The 12,888-nt window shown below is 37.8% G+C and overlaps 1 protein-coding gene across 1 annotated transcript in view; it reads left to right on the forward strand.

The window, feature by feature from the left end:
- Nucleotides 1–12,888, forward strand: part of ADCY2 (adenylate cyclase 2) — a 211,637-nt gene that overhangs the window by 14,655 nt on the left and 184,094 nt on the right. Inside the window, exon 2 of the mRNA XM_027644049.1 lies at nt 5,173–5,370. Coding sequence (XP_027499850.1) covers nt 5,173–5,370 — 198 coding nt within the window. The remainder of the gene's footprint in view (nt 1–5,172; nt 5,371–12,888) is intronic.

A 12,888-nucleotide genomic window follows, 5' to 3' on the forward strand; every position in this document is an offset into this window, starting at 1 on the left:
TTGTGGATCCAGAAAATACAATGTGGACCTGGAAATAGCATCTGGCCTTAAAGACACTGAATCATTTCTGAAGTGAAGATGGACTAATACTGATGGAATTGATGGAAAAGAAATCTGAGATTGCTAGCCAAAACCTTTCAGTTATTGTCCTAAATGATGAAGTCCTAGATGAAACTGTACAGCTACTTGGCCAGGAGCAGGGTGTGGCACCTCCTAGTAAAATGGAGATTTTTCCAGCTGTCTAGCAAATGGTACACGCTGCAGCAGCAGTTAGCCAGAAGACTTTCGCAGCTTTTGTAGGGAACTAGTTCTTGAGGTGTTAGAGAATTTAAATGCTGTCCAGTTTTAAAAAGAGAAGAGTGATTTTCTTTTCTGAAAATCTTTGTCTCAACTCCTGGAAAAGGCCTTACAGGAAAGATGAACAATTTTTGCTACAAAGGTAACTCAACAGATTCTTTCAGTCTGTAACTTGACAGATTCTTTCCTGGTTAAAGGAAGACATTGTTGTATTTTGATTGAGAGGCCAGTAAACTAGTAATCCTTGAGCCCTGTAACTTTTTTTTAACAGTCAGCATTTTTAAAAATATTGAAGGTATTGAAATTAAAGATAGTGAATATTGAAATTGAGAATTGAATAGATGTATGAAATAAAATATTAAATCAATGTCTGAAGAACATTACTCCCTTGTTTTTATATTTACATTTGGAAAGTGTTTCACTGATCTCAGCAAAAACTGATTTTAGTAGGAATTTAATGTATTAAATGGTTTGTGTTAATTCAAAGTGTGTGATATTTTAGATCCCAGCAGGAGTTTTCTGTATATAGTCTACTGTTTAATTCCACTAGATGAAAAGAATAAGGAAAAAGTATCAAAAGAATAAGAGACCACGTTAAAAGATTTTTATCCTAAAACTGGTCTTTTAACTTCTTAGTTGTTCATTTTTATAGATTTCGTCATCTGACTATGTTTACATATGTAACAGTGAAGTGCTCTACAGCAACTTTGCTGTTTAAAATTAAAACTGAGGGCATGACATTATCTGGAAAAGAACAGGATGTAGAATGAGAAAAGGTTGTGGGTTTTGGAAAGATGAGTGAAAGTGACTTCAGATTTTAGTGGTGATAATAAGATTATCACACTTTGGAAGAATTTGTGGGGGTTGGAAAAATTTCTAACAGTAGACTTTTTAATTTCTTCAGTAATTAAAAGACAGCAAGATAGAAAACACTCAGGAAGACAGAGCTGTCAGGTAAGATCCATGTTATTGCAGGCTTAGCCATTATGTTCACAAGTGTCATGCTGATATTTTAATTCCATTACCTCTGGTGTATTTTAATTTCAGAAACTAGCAAAAAAAAAAAAAAAGTGTTTGGGTTTGATTTTTTTTCATTCTTCTTCCCACATCTTTGGGAAATGGTTAAAGTAACAGAACAGTTAGCCTTCAGGATTTGTTTTTGCATATGAGCTTTTAATCTGCTAAACACACTGGTGATTGCAAATATTGATCAGGAAGCTACAAATTCTAAATGTGCTGCTCTTAAAGTTACAATTCTATAAAGATTTAGTTCCTGTGAAGTAATAGGAAAATATTGTTAAAAGCAGTTTCCAAAATAAACCTCTTCCTTACAGGGCCTGCTTTTGTTGGCCTGACATTAGCATGTAATTTACAGGCAGGATTGTGAAAAATCCCCCTGTACACATTCAGGCTTTCTGTAAAGGATTCAAATTGTAATAAGTTTTAATTTCTCGTATATTTTATAAATTGCCTGATGTGTATACTATTCGGTCTTTAAATTTCAGTTTTACTTCAGAATTTGTACAGTGGATGATGCGATGCAAGCAGCCTGTGGCCGCAGAAGCAGGTTGTTCAATGTCAGCCCAGAGAGGTGACATCCCATGGCAGTCAATGAGGTGTCATTCACTTACATGTGCTGAGGAGCTGATACACTGTAGTCAATTTTATTTTTTTTTACCTCCATATGTTTAAATCAAAATAAAATGTGAAATTGTGTAGTAGGCAACCTGAGAAGGGGAGAAAGTAGAAGTAAAATTTTAGATTTAGTGATCCAAGTGGCTCAAGGTAAGTGTTGAGATCAGTGTATGCAAGGAAATTGATTAGTTGTTAATTTGGAAGAAACATTTTGATGGGTTGATCTAATTATAGAATACATATAAGAATATGTAGCTGCATGAGCATACATATGCTCTAAACTGACATCTAAATATTGTTGATTTGTTGTGAAGCCAGATCCTCCCAGAAAGTACAGTAGTTTTAATTGTGCATCTGGATATTCTCGCTAGTATATTTATAGCATGATTGTTATCACTGAAATGATTTTGCCATCTTTTAAATATGTGGTTTTCCACAGTCTTGGCTTCCTCCAGGAGCTTGCGGTTTCCTTCAGTGCTGTGACCTGGCTGTGTGACAGATGGTACAAGGAAGTTAATGTTGTCCTGTCGCCTGTGAGGGGTTTCATTTCTCTTGCAACAAGAGTTTTACCATCCCACCTGGAAGTGCAGAAGTCAAAAGTCAAAATTAAAAGCTTTTGTTGTCATCTGGGCTGACATTGTTTGCGACATTACTAAATCAATTGACCCTAAGATTAACTCGGTTGATTTAGAGCATGGTGCTATTCGGTGATCCTTGTGAATCCCTTCCAACTCAGAATATTCTGTGATTCTATGATTCCCTGATTCTATAATGACACCAAGTTTGTGGGTTCAATCTCCATATGGGCCATTTAGTTAAGAGTTGGACTTGTTGATCCTTGTGGTTCCCTTCCAACTCAGAATATTTTGTGAAAATTAACTGAAACAAATTTCAGAGATGAAAATGATCAAAAATCACAAAATTCAGATACATAAATCAGTAGTTCTTACTTCTACTAGATAGGCTTTGAATTTTTTCTCTTACTATGCAAGATTGCATGTATCTTACTCCATGCAACTCTATACTCTTATGAACACTTATCTCTATGCCTAATTTTAAGACCATAATTTTGTTTTCAGTACAACTACCCAGATGCTTAAAAGCCTTCATGTGCATATTTAATATATGGAAGCTTAGTGTTTGCATTTCAGAGTTAGCACTATAACTTTCAGTTCCTCAGCTCTCTTTTTGCTTGTATCCTGATCATCAGTGTTGCAGTAATAACTGCCTGAATGTGTGACTTTGTGAGTTCAAGTTAAAAGATGAGATGACTTTTGTCGGGCAGAGTAGGGTATATGAAAGATCATCTACAGACTGCAGAGGCAGATATGAGTTTTCTCTGTGGTATTTCCCTTGTTTTGAACCTGTCAGGGCAGTGGCTACTCCTGGGCTGGAGCTGGCCTGGTGCAGAAGATGTGTGTCACAGTGCGCAGTACACATGTAGGCAGAGCCGCAAGGAAAACAGAGAAATTGGAAGATAGGAGGGGGACAGATTCTTACAACGTCTCTTGATATTGAGTCGTAAAACGTAATAAATAAGAGGGAAAAAAATCCCAAGAAAAAATACTGACAGCATTTGTAAATTTCTGTAAATTTACAAATTTCTTTGTAAATTTTTAGTTTTGATCTAGCTGGAGCAAGTCTTAGACACATAAGAAAGGAAAAAAAGCTACATTAAAATGCTTTTAAGTAAAATGTGAAATATTTAAGTTGAAAACTCATCAATAAACAAGATTTATCAGGGCACTAAGAAAGCAACTGAGAATTAGGGAAAAAGAAATGTTGTTTCTTTGTGCTTAGATGCCTTACAGATCATCAAATAAGTACTTTCAGATTCTTCTGAAAATTTCACCAATATGAAAAAAGAATCCAAGGCTTTTCTGCATGAAGTGTGTGGTTAGTGGAGGATTTCATACTGTTGCAGCAGTAGGATTTGGTGCTTGATTTTGGAATCCTTGTTGCTGCAAATGAGGCTGTTAGAATTCATAACAGCTGGGGAATGACTAAAGATCCTATGACCAGACTTTTGATATAATGCTGTTGTTCTTCAACCAGGCATACTTCTGAACGCATACAGGAATACAAAATCAAATATTTATTCCTTTTTAATGCATCCATAATTAGATAATTTTAAGATGTTAGTGTTTTAATTTCCAAGTAAGTTCTGTAAATAAATTTAAATATTTATTATTCTGAATCTTACTTCAAGTTGTATTCTAGTCCTTGCTCTGGGTGTCGTTGCTACATTTCCAAGTGAGCAGTTGCTAGGAAAAAATGTATATATGTAATCTAGAGTCTGTCCTACCAGACAAATACTTTAAGCAGAAGCAAAACGTGGAGTAGAATGGATTGAGGTTCCCTTCCTCTGGCAACTTTAGTTTGGTCCTCACCAAACTAAATTTGGTGAATAAACTACCTGCACTCCAGCGTCCATTACCACCGTCTGTAATCCTTCTTGTTACTCCTCAGATTGCTCCTGGCTGTATCACTGTTGGCCACTGGTGAAACAACAGCCGTGGTTAATAGTGGACTCTGTGAGGCTTGGTAGTCTCTTGGTGACATCCCTGATAAAAGTCCCCAGTTAGCTTCATGACTCTCTAGGGTGCATCAGGTCGGCACATGGGTGCCTGTGTACCTCTCAGAAGAAAGTCACCTACTACTATCACCCATCATGTTTTTTAGTTGTGTTCATTTTTACACAGGGAGCAGATGGGGCAGCCTTGTTCATCTCCTGATGTGACGGGTCTTTCATCTTCGGTCTGCAGAGCACTGAAGAGGTTCTGCAAGGGCATTCCAGGCTTCAGGGAAAATTTCTTCCTCCTTTGGGTCCGTGCTGTTGCAAACTTCCATTGTTCTGCATCATCTACCCCTCTCTCTCTTGTGTGTGTGCACCAGTGATGCAGTTGTTGGCTAGTTGGCCACGGGTTGCGGGTCCCCTGCAGACTATGCTTGGAACTAGCTAGCTAACTCAGCCTCCCTGATGTTGTGCAGCCTTCTCACAGCCCTCTGCAGCTCAAATTAGTAAAAGAAGTAGCATGCAGTATTGTGGTTAATAGTTACAGTAGTAGTTACAGACAGCTTCTTGCCGAGAAAGAAGTTCTGTTTTGATTGAACTCACTTTTGATATCCAATCATGTCTTTCTGGGATCTCCGTGTACCATAAATTCAGACTACGTTATTGCTGTCTGACCTTTAAACACATTAGTTTTTAACTTCCTTTTCATTTTCCTCTCTTTCCAGGAAGTTGAAGACCATGTGGCATTTTTAATAACCGTTCCAACTGCCCTAGCAATTTTTTTTGCTATATTTATCCTTGTCTGCGTAGAACCTGTATTTAAGAAGCTGCTTCGTGTATTTTCTCTGGTGGTCTGGGTGTGTCTTGTTGCCATGGGATATCTCTTTATGTGTTTTGGAGGAATCATCTGTCCCTGGGACCAGGTAAGACTGTCATTATTACTGATTTTACTTCTGTTGGGTAAATTTCCAAGAACCATTCTATACAAAAGCATTCACATTCATTTTTGTGGGGCATTTCATATAATGGTTTTATGACTAAGTGGTTGCATGCTGAGACTCCCTGCATCTATTTTATAAATACCAGAGATGTGCATACTTAGGATATATTAGGAAATATTTGGAGGATTTTGCTTTCATATTTTTAAACTTCTCTGTGTAATGAATATGTGGATCCAATCACCAACTTCTTTGTATAGTGAATATTTGATTCTAGTGACCAATTAATATGACAGAAATGCTAGCTTTGTTCAGCACTGCTGATGCTATCTTCTTCAGTTTAAAATGTTTGAGCTTTCAGTGTAGGCTTTCTGTGGTTTTCAAGATGTTCTCTAGCAGTGTGTGAGAAAAAGGACTGGGTGTTTCCTTACTTGTCTAGGGAAATGAGTGAGTAGAGAAGCAGTGAAGTACCCTCCACATTTTTTAAATTTTGTAATGGAGACAAAGCAGAATATAATTGCAGCCTAATGGCAGCACTTTTGAAACATCAATAAATGATGCACAATATCCAATGCTGAGCATGATTGATTCTTCTGTGTTCCTCTGTATTGTTTTCTTTTCCCCAAACAGCTCTATTTGGGAATACTCCTTATAAAATAATTTTAAAACTCTTCAAAGGATGGAAAAAAAATATTTCAAACATATAAATATGTCTTCTGAAAATTTCGCACTAGTTCCATGAATTTAGTATAACCTTTAAATGGTATTGCTCTATCCAAAATGCCTTCTAGGTCTTTGAGATACACTTGAAACAAATTGTTTCACTTGTTATTCAGATCTTGCAAAGACTTATGCAAATACTGAACTTTAAGCATGCGGATAGTTCCTTTAAACTCTTTAATTCAAATTATTTAAATTACTGGTGTATGTTGGCAATATTTCTGGAGCCCTTACCTTTGTGTTTGACTTTATATTTTCATTTTCTTGGAAGGTTCTGGGATTAATTATGTAAGAAGCCTCCTTCCAGTTTTTTTTCCTTTTCTTTTCGGTATTTGAAACTGCCAAATCAGACCACACTTGCATGTAATAAAAAGCAAATCAGAACATGAAATACTTTTCTCTAGATACAGATTTCACCATGGGAGTTCTTATATCTTTATGATATCTGCTCTAGATAATTCACATGATCTTACTTTTCTGATTTATTTTCATTGCCAATTGTGGGAAGTCATTTCAGGATATTTCAGACTTTCAAGCTTAGATGCAAATATTTAACTGTATTATTTGTTCATTACAAATTGTAGTGAGTTTAATTTGGTATTTGAAAGATAGAATAATGATTTTCAAAAGCATTTGGCCTGAAAGAGATCTAAGAGAGATACTGATGTCTTGGTCACGAGGTTGTGTTTAGCCCGTGAAGATGGTTTGTCCTGCTTTGCTTTCCTCTTAGGAAAAATGTAGGCATTCCCACAGCATCCCAGGGACATGGCTGGCTATGTGAGGCAGGAAGGACTGTGGAGCTCTGGGGAAAGGCATTGTCTTGCTGCAGGTTGCCAGGACACAACTTCTCTGATGTTTCAGTCTGCTCCTTGCTTTGCGTGCAAGTGTTGCTTGGAGAAAAGGATATTTGGGAGGGAGCTGCATCTCTTGCTCTGCCAGCAGCAGCCGGCTCCGGGCAGCAGCCTTTCCCAGTGCTGTGCAGGCTCCAACTGAGAGTGAGCAGGGATTTTCCAGAATGCCTGGACCCCGCGGCAGATGTCTTTGGCATCTGGCAGGAGAGGGGCTGTGCCAGAGCGGCCCCTGGCCCCTGCTGGGAGTCCGAGGTCCTGTGGCTCCCTGCAGTGGGACCCTTCGCTTCCCCAAAACCACATTTTTCTCCTTTGAATAGGAGTGCACTTTTGTGGATTGCTTTTGTAGGCATACTTTTGCCTAGTGTCAGTTAAGAGTAAACTGTGAAAATATGGGAGTCTTTCTGGGAATTTGACACCTTACACAATAGACTAATTATAGGTTAGATGTTTTTGAACATCTGAAAAAGAACTGTGAGCAATAAAATACTGCCATGTATGCCTGTGATGCTGGTGTTTTGTTTGCTCTGCATCAAGAATGCACAGGTCAATAATCGGTGTTCTCTCTTATAATCCTACATGAAAACAAATTAGAAAAATCCTTCCTCAGTGATCACTGACAGCTGCTTTGTTGAAGTTCTGTGAATCTTTAAACCATTTTGCTTGGCATATTAGGGTGTTTTTGTGGTTCTTTTATGCTTTTTATGAAAGAAAGGAGATGTGACGTAAAATTTAAATTAGTTCAGTCAAGTATGTCCCTGTCAACATAACTAATTAGGAAATTATGAAAATAAAAGAAAGAGCTAGTTCATGCGCAGTTACTTTCTAAACAAGTGCTTTATTTTAATTTTCTTCAAATTACAGCCTAACTTTTGTTTTGGTCCAGCAGAGTTTTAAAATACTCTTTTCATCGTAACTTTCATGTCCCCTGAATCTTAAGCTTGTTAAGAATATGGTGTTTCTTAATTGTACTGGTAACTTTTGAAAGATAGATTTTTTGCATACCACAGTTGATAGAAAAAAGCTTGTTATTCTGTCATTTGTGCACAAGCCTTCTCCCTGAGTGAGAACTCTGCATCTTTTAAATTTTGGCTTAATGATTTTCATGTGTCTCTCGGCTGTTTGCGACTGCTAAATATAGTTTTTCTCTGTTGTCTTAAGGAACCTTAGGTGTGAACTTTTGCAGCTTTTGTTTACAATAAAAATACCACTTGAGAGAGACTATTCTGGTTAGGAACTCAATATATATTTAATGCAGAGCAGTTCCTCCAGAGCCTGCAGGCACATAGCTCAAATAACTTTCACGATGCTTAGAGGGCTGGAAATAAATTGGCTGGTCAGGGCCACTGTTGGGTTTTTTTTATTAGAAACTTGTAGGCTGATGTGAAATAAGTGCAAATCATAATTGGCTTCAGCTATCTTTTTACTGTCCCTGCAGACCGTTTTTATCAGTCTCCATTTCCTTGACTCTTCTTTGGGTGTAGCTACAGCTTTGGAGAGAAAGCTGTTACTGGGTAGGTATCTGGCCACTGTTTGAAGGGGGAAGACAGTGCAGCTGTGGACAGTTACTTTGTCCCTTGGTCTGGTCAGCAAACCCCATACCCCCCAACTAGTGGTTGCCTGCTGAGCCTGATCCAAAGGCTGTTATTATCACTGGACTGCTTGGGCATCATCACTAACCTGTTCATGACAGCAGCCAGGATATTTGCACTATCAGCCTTACTAACTTACCTCTTAAGTTAGTCCAAACTCCCTTACTCCTCTGTATTGACAACAAAACACAGCGAGTACACTGAGAGGGAGATGGAGCGTGCTTTAGGGAGGCAGTGGGTGGCTTTACATGATTGGAACAGTGATGACAAATGTCTTTGGTATCTGACAAATTTTTTTAAAGAAGTGTGGCAACCCTCTCTTACTGGTGTCAACCCAAGTTTCTGTCACTGCCATACTTGACAGTGTAGCCCCTGGTTTTCCCTGGTGCCCCAGGGAACTCAGATGCCTTGTTAGGACCTTCACGCGCTTCACTGTGCTAGAGCCCAGGAGGGAAACTGGGCTGCCTGCTAGGAATCGGAGACACCTGGGTGAGTAGGAAAGAAGTAGAGCAAAGGCGGTCATGCTGAGGCTCAGAGGGAGTGATTCCCTGCTGGCAACTTTTTTCAAGTCTAAGGTGTGAGCAGTAATGTGTGGACATGGTTTCAGTGAGGAAAGACCCGAGGGTGATGCTAATTTAGCAAGGTCCATGTGGAAATCTCTAGATGGTGTGTTGGTGAAGGGCCAGTAATGCATGGCAGGCAAGCTGAGTAAGGAGTTCTGGTCGAAAAAGGTGATGTATTGATTTTATCATGTTAAGACTCTTCCCTACTATAGAATGAAGTACCTTTCCTTTCAAAATGTAAATCCAGTCTCTATCTGTAGAGTTTCATACCAGGGAATGAATTGAAATTAGTTTCTTCTTGTTCCGTGGACAGTGTAGCTACTGTACAACAGTCGCCTTTCCATGTCACCCTCTGACATGTCTAATACTTCCTCAACCTTTTATACAGGGTGTATGTAAGTATGTCATAGCACATTGATATCAATGGGTAAAAAGAGCTCTTAAAGCATGCAGTAGATGATATAAAAAAAGAGTAATTATACAGCATTATACTAGTCTAATGAATTCTATCATTGCAGGATTTTGGTGTTCAATTCTATTTAATTATAAATATGTTTGCACAGCACAGGCACCAGATGTGTTCCTCCTTCTCTATATTCAGTTACAGCACAGAAAATTACTTCAAGCGGAATTTGACACTTATGGTTTAAAAAAAAAAAAACTATCCAGAGTGATGTGTTTAGAATATATGCTTGATTATTTTAGCTTAAATTCTACTTTTTAAGCTGAATTTAAAGCACTTTTTTGTTTTGTTTTAATGTGTTGATATGGAACAGTTCAGTTCAGGCCTCGAGGCAGTCCTGGTTTACAAAGTATGGGCAAAATTTTATGCCCTATTATTTATAATGTTGATTTTTTTGCTACTGTCGTAGCACCTGAGGATATCAGTCTGTTGTGTGCTGTGGAGTGAGGGGGGCCTGCACAGAGTTTCTGTGGTTATGGTAACTAGCTCCTATATTAGGCCATGGGGTGAGCTGATGGGTCTGCAGAAAGAGAAGAATTGTCTTTTTAAGGAATTACATTGGGTCTGGTTTCCACATCTTGGGACCTGCCCTATCTAAAGTCAACCCTGCCATAAATTACTAATAACATGTTTTGTGGTTAAGCACTGCAAAAAGAAAAAATAAAAAATTAGATGTTTGAGGAACACAAGGCAGGTATCATCGAAGTGCCTGCAGCACAGTAGAGTGAGGATGAGTTAATGCTATACCACTGGTTCACGACCTGGACTGTGGAGAATACTTGACGTTTTTTTAAGTTCGAGATTAATCAGACTCTCAGGAATGAGTATCCTGAACAAGGAACCAAATCTTGTAGGAACGTGGTTCAGTACCTTGTAGGTGAGTAGTCACCTGAAAAAGGACATGAAGAAAACCAGGAAGGTGGTATGAAAAGGGAAGATACTGCCAAGCAGTGATACTGTGCTTTAGGAGTAGGAGTGACAGGAAAAGAAGAAACCCACAATCCACAACTATATGCCATATTTTCAGTTATATTCAAGGAAGGAGAAGAACAGATTATTTTTATCTTAATGCTTTTTTTAGAGAGATATAAAGTCACAGGCTTAGTATCAAGGCATTTAAGTGTGTTTATCATGTCTGGTGTGGCTATATCTGTATAGAGGACAGGGAAAAGATGAACTATTAGAGGCCTACGAGTTCTTAAAATCAGTAATATAGTAGATTAATATAATAAAATATTGTGTGGAGCCTTGGAATCCCTGTTGACACAACTGTTGTGCCATTCTTAACCTTTGCTATGGCATGGCAGTGCATTGGGATAGTTTGTGGAAAGAGAACTGATTACTGTTATAAATAGGGAATATATTTTTGAAAAAAGATGAAATTCTTTTTTAGTGCCAAACAGAAGACTAGAAGCACTGGTAGAGGAGATGACCATTGTTAAAGTAACTGTACATGTAGGTGAGGGGAGATGGCAGATAGTGTGACTTCAGAGGGTGTCAGGTAGGAGGAAGATTGCTGGCTGGATTTCTCAGGGAGCTCTCTGGAGAATGTTTGCCTTTATTAGTGCTTTTTACTAGTGATGGGGTGACAGAATGTCACTGATATAATGAAATTTGTCAATGACCCAGTTCAAAGATTCCTAATACAGAGAAATATCATAATGTTATGGGGAAGAAAAGCTTGACCTTGAGGACTACAGTAATACCGGCAAGATGAAATTTAATAACAGGAAATGTGAGGTATCTGCATTTAGGGAATAACAGAAAAAGTTTCAGCTACAGTCTGAGTTCATCAGTAGAAAATGAGCAAGGACAAGCAGAATGAAGAGAGGAAGCATTAGCTGATCACTGGATCATTAGGACATGCATCCAGAAAAGACTCAGTTATGATGGCAAAGTATCCAGCTAAAGATGAATCCTTGCCTTGATGACTATGTACATTTCTAGTTACCTTTATTCAAAAATTTAAACTGAAACTGGAATAAATAGAGAGATCATCAAACAAGATCACCAGGATAAAGGAGAGTTTTGTGAAAGGAGATGAGAAAAGCTTGTCTTGGGTATAGATCTTCAGAGGAGAAGAATGTTGAGAGTGGTGTGACTGCCATCTACAGATAGTCCATGGTTGCAGGCAGCAGATTTGAGGAGAAGCTACGGAAGATAAAAAATTAGTGACACATACACACATACACCCCACCCTCCACCCCTCCAAATAAAAATCAGCTGACCATTAATGAAAATTAAACTGAAAATTGGAATAAATCCCATAGCCATTAGGGCACTGAGTTTGTGGAGTGGCTAATATCCTCAGAATAATAAGGATTAAAATAATGAATTGATTTTACAGTGGAATGCTGCCCTTAGCTGAGAGTCATTCAGTGTGTTCAATAACAAGGACATGGACTTTAGTGGTTCAGGAGCATCCTTTGCACTACTGAACATCTGGGAACTATTGAACTGTTTTAAATTACAATTTACTTTGACCTGTCCCTGAAGTTCATCTAAAAGCTGAAGAGATGCATTTTCTGAATTATAAAAGTGTGCAGCTTTTTGCTATTTAAATATCTTTTATGCTTCCAGTGTTGTTCTGGAGAAATAGTCTCAAAATTTAAAACATCTGAGAATACTAATCTTGGTCTATTTCTTTTTTAGGCATTCTTTATAACATTTATGAGAAAAGTTTGATGTAATATAGAGTAGAAGAGACTGGATGTGTCTTGGATGTTATTGGAAGAACCCTATGAAACCCTTTTTTTCCTGCTAGTTTGTTTTTCTTGATGCCATTTCCTGTAGTGATTTTTTCGTCTCGGAGGGGACGGTTAAGTACAAAGGCTGAGCTGATTGTAGTTGTCATCAGGATATTGCATAGTTTACATGTAACAATAGTTACATATTTGCAGTGCAAGTCATGTGAATGAATTTTGCTAAGGTACATACTCAATTACAATAAAAATGTGAGACATTACCACTGAATGTGGCAAAATTCTTCCCTTTGATGGGAAGTAACATTTATCAATAAAAATGTTAATGTTTCTGAGAGTCCTGAGATTAAGCAATGCTAATTTTATATATCATCGTATTATTCTGATGTTGCTGAAGTCAAGACACCAAATGACAAGTGGAAATGAATAATTTAAGCCATTTATATGTCTTCTTATATGCTTAATAATTGATTTAACATTAGGAAATAAGCATTTAATAATTTCATAATACATATATAGTTAAAAATAACTTGTGCGATAGAGCTACCAGAGAACCATTAAAGAAACTATCCAGTACTTCTTGCTCGCACATTTAATTTAGGGAAGCCATGCAAG

Source organism: Corapipo altera, unplaced genomic scaffold (genome assembly GCF_003945725.1).
Source record: "Corapipo altera isolate COAL_440 unplaced genomic scaffold, ASM394572v1 24b, whole genome shotgun sequence".
Lineage (NCBI taxonomy): Eukaryota > Metazoa > Chordata > Aves > Passeriformes > Pipridae > Corapipo > Corapipo altera.